At 41.3% G+C, this 16,964-nt stretch overlaps 1 protein-coding gene across 3 annotated transcripts in view; it reads left to right on the top strand.

Moving 5' to 3' along the window:
- Window positions 1-16,964, top strand: part of LOC121441735 (PR domain zinc finger protein 2-like) — a 105,410-nt gene that overhangs the window by 14,042 nt on the left and 74,404 nt on the right. For 2 of the 3 annotated variants that reach the window (XM_041642994.1, XM_041642996.1), the window contains exon 2: window positions 8,639-8,712. The exons of the other annotated variant lie outside the window; for it this stretch is intronic. In XM_041642994.1, the coding sequence (XP_041498928.1) occupies window positions 8,704-8,712 (9 nt within the window). In that variant the 5' untranslated portion in view covers window positions 8,639-8,703. The remainder of the gene's footprint in view (window positions 1-8,638; window positions 8,713-16,964) is intronic. 3 annotated transcript variants of the gene reach the window in all.

The raw sequence follows: 16,964 nt of genomic DNA on the forward strand, positions 1-16,964 counted from the left end.
GGATCCATTGTGGATCTCTTGTGGATAAACTTTGCCTTTGAGATGCCGGACATTAGCTAAGCAGGAATGTGGAAGTGGCGCTTTCCCAGCCAGTGCTAAGGTCAAAGTACTGCCAGGGCTTTGGGGTTTTTGAGCAGTGCTGGTGGATCCTTAAGAAAGTTACTTCAGAGTAGTGTTTGGACTTTGTCATTGCTACAGATAGCACATGTGCTTCTATTCCACTAGTCACGTGATTCCTACAGACCCTTGTTCTCAGCTCCTTAGCTTGTGTTTGGGAAGGTATGCAGGTTTTAGGTTGTGAAAATGATTGTGGCACCCCTGGCATTGATGGGCCAGGGTAAATACCTATAATGAAAGACAGGCTCAGGCCAGGGGCTGTTCAGTTCAGTACACAGTGATACTTGTAGAGAGACTGCCCAAGTCTCCCTTTTGGTGTTGTTAGAGATAGGGTCTTGCTAGGTTGTTCAAGCTTGTCTTTACCTTCTAGACTCAAGAGTGATCCTCCTACCTGGTTTCCTATGTAGCTAGGGTGACAGGCACACACTACTGTACATGCCTTTACTTTAGCATATTTTAGAGAGAATTTAACCTAGAAAAACAGGAAGGCTGGGGAGATGGCATCAGTGGATAAAACACTCTCTGCAAACATGTAAGGACTGGAGTTTGGATTCCCAGCACCCATATACAAATAGTGGCTTCCCTGTCTATAATCTCAGCATTTAGGCAGTCGAGTGGGATCCCAGGGTAACCAGCTATGTAGACTAGCTGAGTCAGCAAGTTCTGGGCCCAGTGAGAGATCCTGACTGAGTAAATAAAGTGGAGAGCCATTGAGGAGATACCTGATGTCAACCCATTGGCCTCTGCATAAACGTGCACACAAGTTTACAGACACTTGCACACAGCTGTGCCCCTCACATGTGAACATGTGTATACACCCCTGACACACACACTACATACATACATATACTAAAAAATCAGCTGGGTAGTCTGTTGGGCTTGTAATAGCCTTGATACTGCACAATGTTGTTTTAAAAAGGTACGCTTATTTATGTTATTTGTGTATATTTATGTGTGGGTGCATGCATGCCTCTGTGTGTGTGTGTGTGTGTAGGTCAAGAAAACTGGAGGGATTGGGTCTTTCTGTTCACATGTGTTCTAGGAATTGAACTGAGGTCAGGCTTGGCAGTAAGTGCCTTTACCTACAGATCCATCTCCCTGGGTTTTGAAGTTTTAGGTATGTAATTTATCATGTTGGGAATCAGGAGGGAAAAAGAAAAAAAAAGATGTGTTTTTTAGCGGTTTTAGGATTAGAAGTGACAGAGAAGGGAGTCCCTTGAACATAAGTATGTAGTGAACTTTTAATAAAAGGTGTTAAGATCCTTATATTTTCCAACAAGAAATGATCAGTGGGTGTAGGTGGATACTGCTCTTTTGTTTCATGGCCGCTCAGACTTGAATAATCTCACAGAAACTCTGTTAATTATAACACTGTTTGGCCTATTAGTTTGGGCTTCTTATTAACTAACTCTTACATCTTAAATTAACCCATTTCTATTATTTTATGTTTTACCCACGAGGCTTGTGGTTTGTTACTTCTTGTTTCCTTGGTAGCTACGTGACATCTCCTTGACTCCATGTACTCTCTCTATCTCTATTCAGATTTCCTGCCCGGCTTTACTCTGCTAAGCCATTGACCAAAACCAGCTTTATTCATCAACCAATAAAACAACCACATATACAGAAGGACATCCCACATCATCTCCGCTTTCCTGTCTAATTAAAAAGGTTTTAACTTTAACATTGTAAAATTACATATACAAAACAGTTATCAAGCAAGAATTATAGCTACAATATTTAGTCCAGTTACATTTGGCAAATTAAGGAAAATACTTTATCCTATCTTTGTGAGTCAAAATTTTATGTCTAATTTCTCTTTTTTTAATATTTATTTATTATTTATTATGTATACAATATTCTGTCTGTGTGTATGCCTTCAGGCCAGAAGAGGGCACCAGACCCCATTACAGATGGTTGTGAGCCACCATGTGGTTGCTGGGAATTGAACTCAGGACCTTTGGAAGAGCAGGCAATGCTCTTAATTGCTGAGCCATCTCTCCAGCCCCATGTCTAATTTATCTTTTGTCATAACAAAGAAAACTATATGTCTTCAACTCTTCAATGACCCCAGACGGATTTAATATTACCTAAGTAAACAGGAAGTGTTTACTTTTCAAACACTTTCAAAACTCTAGAATTGACAAAGAGACATCTTGCTGACTGGACAGTCACCCAAAGTTCTTCTGTCACATTGGGGCATCCATCTTTAGCCTATTGGTCCATAGTATCTGGCAGACTTTTCCATGAAGCAGAAAATTTGGTTTATCTTGTTAGTTAGTTTGTCACTTTCTTCTGTATCCTGCAGAATATCTGGCAATTTTTTCTGTGAAGTGGGAACACTGAAGGACCATCCCATCTTTTGGAAAGTTCAGCAGTCATTTTTTGTGGGTCCTGCATGTCCAGTTTATACAGCACACCGTAATTAAACAGTCCAGGCAAGAGCAGTTTCTTGCCCAAATGGCTAACAAACTCCATAAGGACCCTTTTCGATGCCCATCTTCCTCTTGAAGTAATTTGTGCTGCCAAAAGCAGACATGTCTCACTGTCCAGAAAAGTCTAAGTTCTTAAAACATTTTAAATGCCAATTCTGTAGGTCTTTGAAGCATTGAAGATTATTTATCTAACTGAAATATATCTCTGCATATCTGGAAAACCTAACATGACTAAGAGTTTATTATAAATTACTATTTACTAAGCTGCATTTTTAAATTATATATTGCATTTTTAAATGAGCTGTACAAATACAATGCCTTAAAGAAGAGTATAAATATGCATATAACTAAATTGACCTTAAATTTGTATCAATACACCAAAGTCCATACCAATGTAAAGTACTTATCTCTATATAATATTCCCCTTTAAATGAAAATAAATAAAACATTTATAAACAATCATTTTGGAAATTTGGGTGTAATTTTCTCTAAACTGCTTCCTGCCTTTTGTTGAGCAAAGTATTTTTAGGATTTACAGAGAACTTTCAGGGGGTCTTGTTCCATCAAACCACATTAGCCTGGAAGGAATCTACAGGTTCTCATCTTTTGTGGAAACAAAAGCAGAACCTCTTTTCCAAAGCAACATACCCTTAGACTTAAATTTTGCAGTCAAGATACCTTTATGTTGGTTTAACTTAGCAACTCCCAGAATCAAATGTGTCTCTGTAGTCAAAAAATTCAAAGAAAACACAATAATATACATATTCCAGACTTTGTATATTTTCCATCTTTACATAGCTTATTTTTCTTTACCCCTTTCTATACTCTTTTTCTTCTCTCTCCCAAGTCTATGACCCATTCAGAGGTTAATTTTGTCTGAATCTGTCTTTATTGCACATCTTTTCTGACAAGGAGCATTTTAAAATGGTAAGAAGTGTGGTTGCAGTGGTCCTGGATGCTGACTCTGCCTCCCTCAGCCTTTCAATAGAGGTACCATACATCAGCTCTGGGACCACTGGGTAGGAGCCACGCTCATCACCTCAACTCTGGAAAGGAACATGCAGCACATAAACTCTTTTTGTCTGAGTAAAAGCTAAATCTATCATGTAGTGTGCTGCATGGCCTGGACGTGTCTTTGTGTATGGTAGAGGGAATCCACCATGCATTTATGCCTGTGTACACCTAGCAGACCCAATTCAGCTGCTTGCCCAGGCAGGGGTGCTTAGTGGCAGGCATGCTCTCAGCTACTTCCCTCCTAACCCTGAGTGGGCACACACCGGAACCCGAAGTGTGTTGCTGGCCATGCATATTAGCCCCAAATATATGGACTCCATTTGTAGATGGAGGCTGCTCTTTTTTTCTTGGCCTCCTGGACCCAAATAAACACACTGAAGCTATATTAATTACAACACTGTTCAGCCAATGACCCAAGCATATTTCTCTTACACCTTGAATTAACCCATTTCTGTTAATCTGTGGATTGCCACGAGGCTGTGACTTACCAGAAAGGTTCTGGGTTTTTCTCCTTTGGCAGCTACATGGCATCTCCTTGTCTCTACTTGCTTTCTCTCTATATCTCTGTTCAGATTTCTTGCCTGGCTTTGCTCTGCTAAGCCATTGTCTGAAACAGTTTTATTCATTAACCAATGATAATAAGACATATCCATAGCATACAGAGGGGAATCCCACATCAAATGGGCTTTTGTTTGGACAAGGAGGAAGCAGGTAGTGTGGGAAGTCTTAGAATATGCTTCATGATGTAACAATTCGAGTTACATAGTAGGTTTTTTTTTCCCATTAGAAAAAGTTGCCACTTATTAAGCTAACGCTTCAAAGAATGAAATGTTTTAAGTGCTGCACTGTCTTACCTGGTCGAGTGTCAGATAGCAGATAACTTCTGTTTGGGTTGTGCCTGTGAGCTAGCAACAAAGACTGAGGGAAAGGAAAGAAGAAAAATGTGAAATAGGGAAAACCAGCTGCAAAACAGATGGGAAGGGGACCCTAGGAAGCAGTACCCTCCCACCCACAGTTTTGGGAGGATAGGGACCTAAGTTTCATCCCAACTTACTCTTTCTTTCATAGTTCATCTCTTGCTACTCTGGCAGCTGCAGTTAGAGGCTCTAGTTTACAGTTGTACCCAGGATCCAGCCTCTTCTTTTTCCTTATCCACCACGCCAAACCAGCATTGTCCTTTGCCTGACATTGCCGCTGTAGGCTGTTCACCTTAGTGCCCAAGCACCCAGATCTGCCAACTGAAGACTTTCAGCTCACTCTAGCTTTCTTGGTGCCCATTCTCTTCCTTCTTTTACCTTCTCGGTCACAGCTCTTCTTCCTCTCCCTAGACCAGCTTGTTGGGTTGGCAGGTGTAGAGACAGGAGACTGTGATCCATCTTCTTGACAAACCTCTCCTTGCTTTTTTTGTATAGCACTTTCTTCATATTGCAGGTATTTTCTGTATTTGCTCATTGTGGGCCTCTCCCTTAGAGGTTAGGGACGTTCCCTGTTTATGGCCCATGAGCAGTGCCTGACACATTGTCGGTGCTCAAGGTGGGAGGAGTGACAGGCTAGTAAGACATACTTATTCTCTTGTATGAAATGAAGTGCTGCCTAATTTCTGGAACTTAAAATAAATCCCACCAAGGTCTTTCATTGTCATTTTTTCTCTTTACAAAGTACAGTGTTCAGAATTGGCAAATCTTTATGACAAGAAGTGGTTTAGATGTTGCTGAGTGCTGCATGCTGAGGAGAAAAAGTTAGGGGTGGATGTTGTCATTGCTAAGGTTTCCTTTTGTGCTGACGAAAATGTCCCATGAGTGATTGTGGTGATGGTTGCACAACTCTGTCAGCATGGCAAACACACACACACACTTCCCTCCCCCTTCTCTCTCTTTGAAGATTTATTTCTTTTTATGTGGTTGAATGTTTTGTCTGCATGTATGTTTGTGTACATACATACATGTATGTGCATGCCTGATGCCTGCAGAGGTCAGAAGGGGGTGTTGGATTTCTTGAGTTACAGAAGGTTGTGAGCCGCTATTAGGTATTTGGAGTGGAAATTGGATCCTTTGCAAAAGTAACAAGTACTTTTAACTACTGAGGCATCATCTCTTCAGTCTGGAAATACTTTGATCTGTGTGTTGTAATTAAGCTAGTTACATGATACATGAATAGCCCAGTAAAACTGTTAAATTGCAACGCAAACCCAAACAAAATCGAATAGTAGCAAGCACCATACCATTAAGTAGTAGAAGAAACCAGGTTTGCATAGCATGACCGAGTTTTCTCAGTCAGCCCAAAGCTAGGTCTTGTTAGCTGAAGATGCCAGTGCTTCCCTCCAAACAGATCATCAGAGTATAAGTATGTGAAGGCAGCAGGGGCCGCTGTTCCTGGAAGAAGCTCCGTATGTAATTGTTACAGTAATGCTGTTGAGTCTTCAGAGAAGGAAAAACCAAACTGAGGGAAGTGGCATGGAAGTCCAGTCCTTCCACACATCTCCCATGGCCATATTCATAAACTCACATATAAAAGCTTGAAGAAGAGAAACCGGAGCATAAGATGGCACACAGGCCTAGAGGATCTGATAGTTGCCAGTAAACCTTCTATGGGGGCCAGGTATGCATGTCTAAGAGACAATTAGTAACTCTTCATACCCCAGAGCCACTATTCAGAATAGCAGATTAAGTCTCAGGCAATAGGGTTAGTTTTAGCTGGGCAGTGGTGGCTCACGCCTTTAATCCCAGCACTCGGGAGGCAGAGACAGGCAGATCTCTGTGAGTTCGAGGCCAGCCTGGTCTACAAAGGGAGTTCCAGGACAGGCTCCAAAGCTATAGAGAAACCCTGTCTCAAAAAACCAAAAAAATAAAATAAAAAAAAATAGGATTAGTTCTGCTTACTGTATTGTATGTATCCTGGGAGAGGTCATATTGAATATCTGTGAGAAACATGCTAAGTGTTAAACTTGAACACAGTGATTCTCAACCTGTGGGTCAAGACCCTTTTGGGAGGTGACTCACCCTTTCATGTGGGTCGCCTAAGACCTTAAAAAACACATTGCGATTCATAATACTAGCAAAATTAGCATTATGACGTCACAACAAAATAACTTTCTGGTTGGGGTTACCACAAGGCGAGGAACTATATTAAAGGGTCACAACATTAGAAGGTTGAGAACTACTTCTTTGAAGGAACTGACAGCATGGGTTGCCCTTCATTTACCTTGACATTTTCTCTATCAAATATACTGAGAGTTTATATTGGCTTGGCCACTGACCTGTGTAACAAGACGGAATGCATTCCTGGGGTACAATATACATAAAATTAATTGATGAGCAGGGCCAGATTTAAATATAATACCTCATGGTTAAATGTCATCAGGTGAGTATGGTCCAGCAGCTCAAGGAAAGGACAGAAAGTCAGCTCATCCTAAAGAACCTGCCAAGAATGGAGCCCATTAAAACACCATTGCTTCTGATGGGGCAGGCGTTTATCTGTCCATTCTGGTGTGTGCTTTACATCACATACCCTTGTATGATTGCCAGTCAGATCAGACAATTACCATATATATACTGTGGATCAAGGAAGTGCATGAGAAAATAAGAGAACTACATGTCATGGTGCGTGTGTATGTATGTACTTTACTGGGGACATCAACAATGCTACAGTGGAAGGGCTGCTGAAAGTGCCAGGATTTGTGTACGTGAATGGCACTAACCGACTTGGAACATACATTGTATCTATATCTATATACTTTTAATTTATTTTAAAATCTCTAACAAATTAATTTTTTGGGGGAGGGATACTATCTAATGTAATGTAGCTCAGGGTAGCCTTGAACTCCTGATTTTCCTGCCGCTAGTTTTCAAGTTCTGGGATTACAGTCATGAGCCACCAGGCCTACATGAGCATACATTATATAGAAAGAACCATCTGCATAGACTTTTAAAAAGATAATGTAATATAGTTTTAAAGTAGTGTTAATGTAGCTCAGGCTGACCTTGAACTCCCAAGTCCTCCTGTCTCCACTTTTTCAAGTGCTGGAATTACAGTGTGACACCACACTTGGCTAGTAGATTATTATTTAGAAGTGAATGCAGTCACACACCACTTAAGGGTATGATCTGACATTGCATTATTGGGCAGTTTTATTTTTGAATGTCATAAATGTACTGGTACGGCATGGCTGAGACCAGTGCTCACCACGAGGCAGCAGTTGTTGACTGTACTAGTGTAAGAGGTGTGTAACTGTGTGCCATCTGTATTTACAGAAGAGCTTGTGTTGTCATGTCTCTCTATGCCGTGACTGTGTCAAACACAACACTGTAGTGAGGCATAATTATAGTTCTTTCCAGACCTCTTTTAAAAGCTTTGCATGATACTGCCTGCTTTTTATTCTTCCCTTTGAAGAGAATTTCATGTGGCCCTTTTTAGTCAGTCCACCTTTCTGCTTCAGGAGCTTGAAAAACAGAGTAATGGAGTCTAATTGTGTTTGCGTGCAGCAAATACTGAAGCAAAAGAAGGACGCCTGAGTTGCTTGCCACTTACTCCTCTAGGCTTTGTGCCTCTGACTATTAACAAAGCCAATTTATTTCTCCTTGGGAGTGATGCAATTCTTAACCAAAAATATGATGTCATTCTGATGGTTCTGCTTTGTTTGTAGAGTACAGTGAAGCCCTAGTAAGGTTTAGTGAGAAATGTATTTTATCTATCTATCTATCTATCTATCTATCTATCTATCTATCTATCTATCTATTATACAATATTCTGCCTGCATGTATCCCTATGGGACAGAAGAGGGCACCAGATCTCATTACAGATGGTTGTGAGCCACCATGTGGTCGCTGGGAATTGAACTCAGGACCTCTGGAAGAACAGCCAGGGCTCTTAACCTCTGAGCCATTTCATCAGTGCCAGAAATGTATTTATTATGATAATGAATCCGAGAAGTTAGTTGTCAGTATGGACTGAGGTTGACTGGCAGGGGTTGCTTTATGACTTTGCTCTTGGAGCACACTCTATAGTTCATATGTGGTTTTAAATCACTGTAAACTTGTAGGCAGGTGCATATTACAATTGTCTGTTTTTCTTTTTAGGGCTCATGTAATCAAAGAAGTTTCTTTGTTGTGTGTGTCTTTACAGAACACAACAGGAACTGAAAATGTATCAGGTGAGTTTAACAATAAAAATTTATACAAATTCATGACCTAGATGTTAGTCCAGCTATTGATTTTAAAACATAGAAACACACACACACCCTCATTCCTTCCCCTTGGATGTTTGTGTTTGTTTCTAACACCATTATTTGTCCACTGCTTGTGAGTTTGTGTGTGGCATGGCATGTGTTGTGCATTGCTTGGTGTGGGTTGGTGTTTCTTTGGTTCCTGAGGGAGACTAACTCTTAGGAACTTTAGCTCAGACTTTCTTTTTTAACCTCTCTTCTGCCACATTCACTGTGAAGGTTCAGTGTGTCTTTGTTTGATATGTGTGTGTGTGTGTGTGTGTGTGTGTGTGTGTGTGTGTATATATTAAGCTTTTTATTTTCTGAACTTTTTATTTTATAGTTTTCCAAGATTAAACATCATTTTTAGAGGGGCTGGAGAGATGGCTCAGTGGTTAAGAGCATTGCCTGTCCTTCCAAAGGTCCTGAGCAACCACATGGTGGCTCACAACCATCTGTAATGAGGTCTGGTGCCCTCTTCTGGCCTACAGAGATACATACAGACAGAATATTGTATACATAATAAATAAATATTTAAAAAATCATTTTTAGAGACTACAGCTGATCAAACAGAAACTTTCAAGTATTTGTCCTCGAAAGTCCTTTGTATATAATACAGAAGACAGATACTGAAATGTAAGATGCTTTTCTCTTGCAGGAGGGTATGTGATTGCTGGGAGATTAAACTATTCTGCTCTGGATATTTCTGTAACCTAAAGGGTGTTCTGATAGGTAGTGCTAGCTTCGTGGTTTTAAAGCATTCTAGAGCAATAGTCTTATTTTTTTTTAATTTTTTTATGGTTTATTTAACTTTATTTTATGTGCATTGGTGTGAAGGTGTCAGATCCCCTGCAACTGGATCTTTAGACAGTTGTGAGCTGCCATGTGGGTGCTGGGAATTGAACCCGGGTCCTCTGGAAGAGCAGTCAGCGCTCTTAACCACTGAGCCATCTCTCTAGCCCTAGTCTTATTTTTTTGTCTCATTCTCACAGTTGCAGACATTTATGAATGCCAGAAATATTCTCCCAAATTTTTTTGTAAGCATTTCTTTAATCCCAGCACTTGGGAGATAGAGGCAGGTGGATCTGTATGAGTTAGAAGCTAGGCTGGGCTGCAAAGCAAGTTTAGGACAGCAAGAATTATAAAATAGAGAGACCCTCATCTCAAAAAGAAATAAATAAATAATTTATGGTTGTCAGAAACATTTTCTTAACATTTTTCATAAGCAACTTTTAAAGAGATGAAAAGCAAAGATGTAAAGTGTGTAAATATTTTTTACTTCACAGCTTAAAACTCTCAAGACTTGAAACCAGTTTGTGTCTTAGCAATTGAAGCTTTAGACACCTGTTTGCCATTTCCAGGTGCTTCTAATTAGAAACCACAAATATCATTTTGTGAGGTGATGGGGTTTAATACATTCTGTCCTGTGTTGCATTGAGAGAGGTGAAATTGTTGGAGTGGATCATTTTGATTTCTTTTTATTGCTTCATTATCAGAAATACGTTTATTTGAATATAGAGGGCTATACCTCATAAACACGAGTCCGGTGAGCACATGGGCACATGGTCTCTATTACAGTAATAGTTGAAGATTTACTGACATGCCTTTGAAGGCAGATTATATTTGAAATGGTGAGGGGGTAGGGAATATATACCTCATGCATCAGAGGTACATTTATGTATGCATTTCATTTATTTATTATTTTAAGATTGATTCTTAATGTGAACCTGGTCACTCAAAGGCAGTGGCTTTTCTGCGGTCTGGGGCTTGCTAGAGGAGTCAGTCCTGGCCTAGAGTGCTGGTGACTTTCCAAGGTGGACTTTGTTCTTACTGTGTTCTGTGTTCATTCATCTGAGAGCTGACGGTTAGGCTTAGGCTGAATCGTGCATTGATTTTCGTTCCCTACTGAGTTAGTAAGGTATCAGTGTCCTTGGGCCGTATTATTATTATTTTCTGGTACTTTGCATTTTGTTTTAATGTCCCAATTGTGTCAAACAAAGAGTGTGCACACTATTCCAGAAGAGTTGTAACAATAACCATTTTGGTTTTTGGCTCTTTAACAGTCTCATTTTATATTTGACACGTTTTAATAATAGATCTATACAGGGCTTCCTTTGATGCCAAGTGCCAGGTATCAGGAGGAAAGGATTCATGTGTGTTCTAATGGCCAGCAGATTTCAGATTTGTGTGTAATTTAAATGGACTGGCAGTGAGAAAGGTTTTATTTGGATTATAAAACCTTTCTACTTTTCCTGGCTAAAACTTTTAGCATTTTAAAGAAATTAATTTTCTTTATTATGCTAAAATATTATGTTCATTAGTATTTTCCACTATTGTTAGTATAATAAAGATTACAATTATTCAGATAGTTTATGGCTTTTGTTTTTGCATTTATCACTATCATTGTCAATTAGATTGTACTAAATTTTTCCAAATAACTGTACAATAACATTCAGGAAAAGTTTGAACTCGAACAAGACTGATTTATAACTAAAATCTAAAGTTATTTTATGATTGGTTGGAATTTTCCCTCTAGGAAATGACTGGCGCCTCTCTGTTGTGTTTCAGCAGTCAAAGCTTCTCATAATGGCTGTGATCTCAGAGACATTAGCACAGACTCATTTTTCTCCCATGAACGAGCTATTTGAGACACAGGGATAATCTGACTAGGGCCACGTTGTTTATGAGAATCCTTTAGGAGGAGCAACAGAGTCCAAAGCCTGTCCATATTGTACACATCCCCGTCACCCTGTTGTGTTGGTGTGTCCCAAGTCCCTCCTAGAGAGGTAGTTTGCTAGGCTCTCCATCTGAAGCCATTTATGGGGCTCCACATGTCCCAGAACATGAGTTCTTTATGTTTCTTCCTTGTCCCTGTTTCTCGTTTAGTATTTACTCTCTTGTCATCTCTTTCATCTTGAGAGGGAGCACAGCTTGCCATGCAGGTGAGTCCTTGTTCCTCCTCACAGTTGTGCCTGGCTGGCAGTCAGGGTCACGTTCGCCCTCATTTTTTATTTTCTCCGTTTTTTGGATCCTCACTGACATTCTACACAAACCCTCCACAGTTGCTCCTGGGCTTTCAGTATGGTAACATCCTGCTAAACTCACTGTAAAGCCTAAGAAATTACAACTTTGTCTTTTGTATTTCAAACCGTTGTAAACTGGAGATCATCTCTGTGATGTTCTCCTGGTTCCTAGGTTGTTTACTGGAACAATGTAAATAGGCTCAAAGGAGCCTAAGTTAGACATGCTGTAGAGTTTTAATTCCACTTTGTGCCTTTCCAAGCACTCTTTCTTAGCACACTTTCCAAGTACTCTGTTAAGAATGTTTATGCCGGGCATGGTGGCACATGCCTTTAATCGTAGCTCTTGAGAGGCAGAGGCAGGTAGGTGAATCTTTGTGAGTTTGTGGCCAGCCTGGTCACAAAGAGAGTTAGTTCCAGGACAGCCAGGGCTGATACAAAGAGAAACCCTGTCTCAAAAAACAAAACAAAATAAACAAATAAGCAAAAACCCAAAACAAAAGCAAACAGAAAATGCACGCAGATTCTCCTGTTAATACAGTATTTGTAAAACACCCCATGCAGGCATTAGAATTCCCATTTTATTTCTAAAGACATTGATGGTCAGAGAGATGGCCATTCCAGGGAGAAAAGGAGCTTCCAGTCAGCATCCCTTCAGATGTAAAGCCTGCTACTATAGCAGCCAGAATACTCTTGGCTGTGCAGAGGTAGCAAACAGCTCCCCAGCTCAGTGGCTTAGCATAGCTCCTGCTTACTTGTCTTTTCTACAAACCCTGTGGGTCAGTCTGGTGCTATGCTGCTATAGTTACACAAGAACAACGGACAGTGGAGGCTTACTAATTTACTGAGTTACAAGCCCCTCCCCCGGAGTTTTTGCATAGCTCAAATTATTATTAATATTTGCAATATAGTGACTCTATTGGCAATATAATTATTATAGTCACAGCGTCTCCCTGTTCTAAGCAGTGACCTACGTATGCTACTGCTGTTAACCAGGACAATTTAGCTCTCTGCGCTAGTTTTAAAAACCAGTAAAACAACAAAGAAGCTGTGCCCGCTCAGCATCACACATTCAGCTCTGGGCACTGTTCTAAGCCATCTGCAGTTCCCTTTATCTTCTTGCTGTCCTGGGTGTTTGCTTGTTCTCATGCACAGAATACTTCCCAGCATGCTGTGGGCACCACAGTGAACCAAGTAGATGAGCTTCTGCAGTTTATATGCAGAAAGACAGGCAAGGCAGTTTCCAGTGGATAGGGAAAGAAGTGTGACAATCGCAGCAGCAAGTGCCTGGGAGGAAGCATGGCAGGCAGAGTTAGAGGAAGCTCTCTGGGTTACAAAGAAGGCTGTTCTTGACTGCTGACTGGGCCAGCTCTCCCAACCCCTGGTCACTGTGTTCTTGCATGGTGTTAATAAGCATACTTGGATTTCCTCTTTTAGGTTTTCTTTATTATACACATGGTGTTTATTCCATTTGTTCAGTTTTTAAAGTCTGATACTATTTTGTGCTTTAAAATATTTTCCTATCATCTTCATCCTTTTTAAAATTTAGGGCTGCTGATGTTTGTCCTCTGCATTACTGTCCTCTGCAGTGTTAGTTGAGCCCTTTGATGTTTGCCGTAGGTTTCCGTTGCAGTTGTGTGCTGTTACTGCTCTCCTGTTTTCCCAGTATCTCATTAACGTTTTACCTCAGGTATTTATCTCTGAGCTTAAATTTTAAATTGTTTGATATTAAATGAGACTCTTGGGCCATTTTTTTCTCTAGATTTTCTCCCCAGGTGTGACTTGTGTATAGCATAGTGTATCCATTTGACACACATCTGCACTCATGGAGTTATGGCCATTTCCTGGCTCCAGGACATTCTCTTTCTCCAGGCTTCTCTTGCCGATTAGTCCTTTACCCTAGCAGCTCCTGATCAGCTCTGTGTCTCCATGGAGTGGTTAATCCTGTTCTCGAGTGTCACAGACATGTAGTCAAACAAAACGTGTTCTGTGTTTATGTTCTGATGCTTTTGCAATCTGTCCAGGTGGTTGCCTGCATTGCGGCTTCATTTCCTTTGCAGTTTTTTTGAGACCATCTGAGTATTTAGCCAAGTCTGCGCATAGGTCTGAGTCTACCAGGTGGTTAGCTCTGTGGTGGCGTCTTGCTTTCGTTTTCATTATCTTCTTCCCTCTTTGTTCTAACACTAAAATTAGTCTCTTAGCATGTGAGACAAATGTTAATAATTATAAATACAAATTTAATCTTCAGCCTTAAAAAGACGTCCATGAGGAAGACCTAAATAAATGTATAGTTTCAGAAATTTATATTCTAATGATGGTACTTAAATCTCATTTTAAATCCTGTGTTCTGCTAGATAGCAGTTTTTATAAAACATGAGTGTGGTTTTTGAATGAAACTATTAGATTATCTGAAAACCGGGGCGGGGGGTAACCCAACAATTTGGATTGTGTTTCTTTAGGTAATTGGAAAATTTTGCTTTTTTGTGTTATTTGGACGTGGATGATGTGGTAGACAAGGGTAGCTCAGTTTCACTGTACTTCATCGTTGTGGTCTTTAGTCATTACCCATGCTCAGCTCTGAACGCCACTCCCTCTGTGACCTGCCTGACTTCTTGGTTTTAGCTTGCTACCTGATGGGTAAGGATGGACCTGAGGTTACAGTCAGTGGTAAGTAGATTAGTGTAAGGCTGCTGCCTGGGAAGTGGGAACACTGGGTAAATGATTACTGCTACTTCAGCCAGCAGCTACACTGCTTCTGCCTTCTAGTGCCTCTGTTGTTGTTAGTTTAAATCTTCACTTATCATTACTTGGTATGCGTGTGTAATGTGTGCTTGGGGGGCACATATGTTCCAGGCCATCAGAGGACTTTGGGGAGTCTGTTCTCTCTTTCCACTGTGGTTTCTGGGATTTGAACTCAGCTCATCATGCTTGCATGGCAACTGCTTTTCCTTGCTGAGTTGTCTTGCTGGCCCTCTAATACCTCTGATCCCTCTCATTGCCAACTTGAGCTCAGACCTTTGCTTGTTCCATTACAGCAACCTCATGGGCTGTAATTCTGACAGCTTTTCCACCGACCTTGTGTCCTGTGAGTACCCGACATAAACTGATAGGAGCCCAGAAGGAGTGCTCAGAGCCGGCTGTTTTCTCTTCATGAATAAGCTGGGCTTCAGGGCACTCTGCTTGGTTGGAAGAATGGAGGCCTAGGAGTAGTAGCAGTATGAAGGCCTGCCTTAAGACAGATCCCCTGATTCAGAGGGGAAAGAACATAGAGGCTATGCCTGCTGTTTGTCAGGGGCCAGGGCAAGATGGGACCTCCCCCGCCCCCCAGAATTATGAGATTTTTGTTTATTTGTTTCTTTTTTGCCTTTAAAGCATTCAGTAGACCAGATAAACCCCATCTGACAGTCCAGCTGTAGCCTGTTTGCTAGCCTTGATGGAAATAGTTTAAAACTGGCAATTTAAACCTTGGCTCCAGGGGGGCAGGACCTTGAATTTGTATGAGGTGTGTGTGTGTATAACGTAGGGAGGGAGTGGACACATAATTAGTGATCAAACCTAGGACCCTACCCATGCTAAACATGAGCTTTACCAGTGAACCACATCCCCAACTCGGTTTATGAGTCTTGCTGTTGTTAATATTGATGGAGATACCTTCATGTTTCACATAAGCCTGTGGGCCTCAGACAGGTCAGGCCTGCCCTACTTCATTGACCCACTGAACATTCGCTGTGCATGTGTGGGCCAAGTGGAGATGGCCTTACCATTTCAGGCTTCAGGGCAGCAGAGGCTGTGCCATGGATAAGAGCCTCAGATACCGTGGACTTCAAAGTCACAGTCATACTGTTCATAGCCCACATTCCTTACTAGAATTCCTTCCCGCTCTGCTGACATAAGCTCAGGGATCCCTCTACCTCTGCTGTGACTTCTGACACAAGCATCCACTTCTCCCTTACGTTTGCTTCACTCTGGGATAATGGCATCTCGAGTTCTCTGCTTCCCATGAAGCCTCTTCTGCACTCCCAGGGATCCATGTAGTCTTCATCTATCCCTTTGTGTCTCAGACCTTGTCTTACTCAGGGTTTCTATTGCTGTGAAGAGACACCTTGACCATGGTAACTCTTATAAAGGAAAGCATTTAATTGAAGTGGTAGCTTACAGTTCAGAGGTTCAGTCCATTATCATCATGGTGGGACATGGCAGTGTACAAGCAGACATGGTGCTGGAGAAGTAACTGAGAGACCTACACTGAGTGAAGTTTAAACAAGAGACCTGAGAGCCTGCCCCCACAGTGACATACTTCATTTAACAAGGCCACACCTACTTCAACAAGGACTTGCTTCTCAATAGTGCCACTCCCTATGAGTTTATGGGGGCCAAGTGCATTCAGACTATCACAGATCTCTTGGGCGTTGAAGCTAGACCTTTGCTTATTTGTTCATGACCCTCACTTCTTTGTGTTTCCTCTCCTGGGCCAGACACCAGGAACCTGCTCTTGATTAATACACCAGCCAGTAAGGACTTGCTAAATGCCAGCCGTGGGAAGTCCTGCAGGGGAGGAGAGTGGAGCAAGGCTCGAAGAAGCCTGGCTGAAGTGCACAGGTCAGCAGTACAAATGCAAATTGGGACCTTTAGGTACTAGTTCTACTGTTGTGTGTGGGTCCCCCCCTGGGCTTGACAGTGATGGGGGAGACTGTTCTGTTGCTTTCTGGTCCCTCCTGGGTCTGACTGCAACACTGACGGCAGATCACTGTGCTTAGGACTGTGAAGCACTGCACCACATCCCAGAGTGTTCTAGTTTGGTCTCTCAGAGGTTAGCAACAGCACGTTGGAATGCTGCATCATCCCTTGTCTTCTTCCTCAGCTTCTCCAGGGGTAGCATGCACACAGCTCTAGTAGAATATCAAAACTTTGATTGGTTTGGTATAATTTTAGAATACAGGGTCTAGTCACAGATCAGAAAAGCTTGAGGGATTAAGAATTCCCACATTTGTTAGAATGATGATTTCATCACAGTCACAGCCTACAGAATATTTCACTCTCCACACCTTAGGGTAAAAATGACAGATGATTTTTTTGGTGTCATTATAACAGTAGATCTGACTTTGTGAACCCCAGAAAGGTTGGAGCAATAGGGACCATCTGGGTTTTATCTGATTGCAATATCATACTGTGTAGTGTGGA

The sequence above is a fragment of the Microtus oregoni genome, unplaced genomic scaffold, assembly GCF_018167655.1.
Source record: "Microtus oregoni isolate MIOR12 unplaced genomic scaffold, Mior012 000081F_ref0000091, whole genome shotgun sequence".
NCBI classification, from domain to species: domain Eukaryota; kingdom Metazoa; phylum Chordata; class Mammalia; order Rodentia; family Cricetidae; genus Microtus; species Microtus oregoni.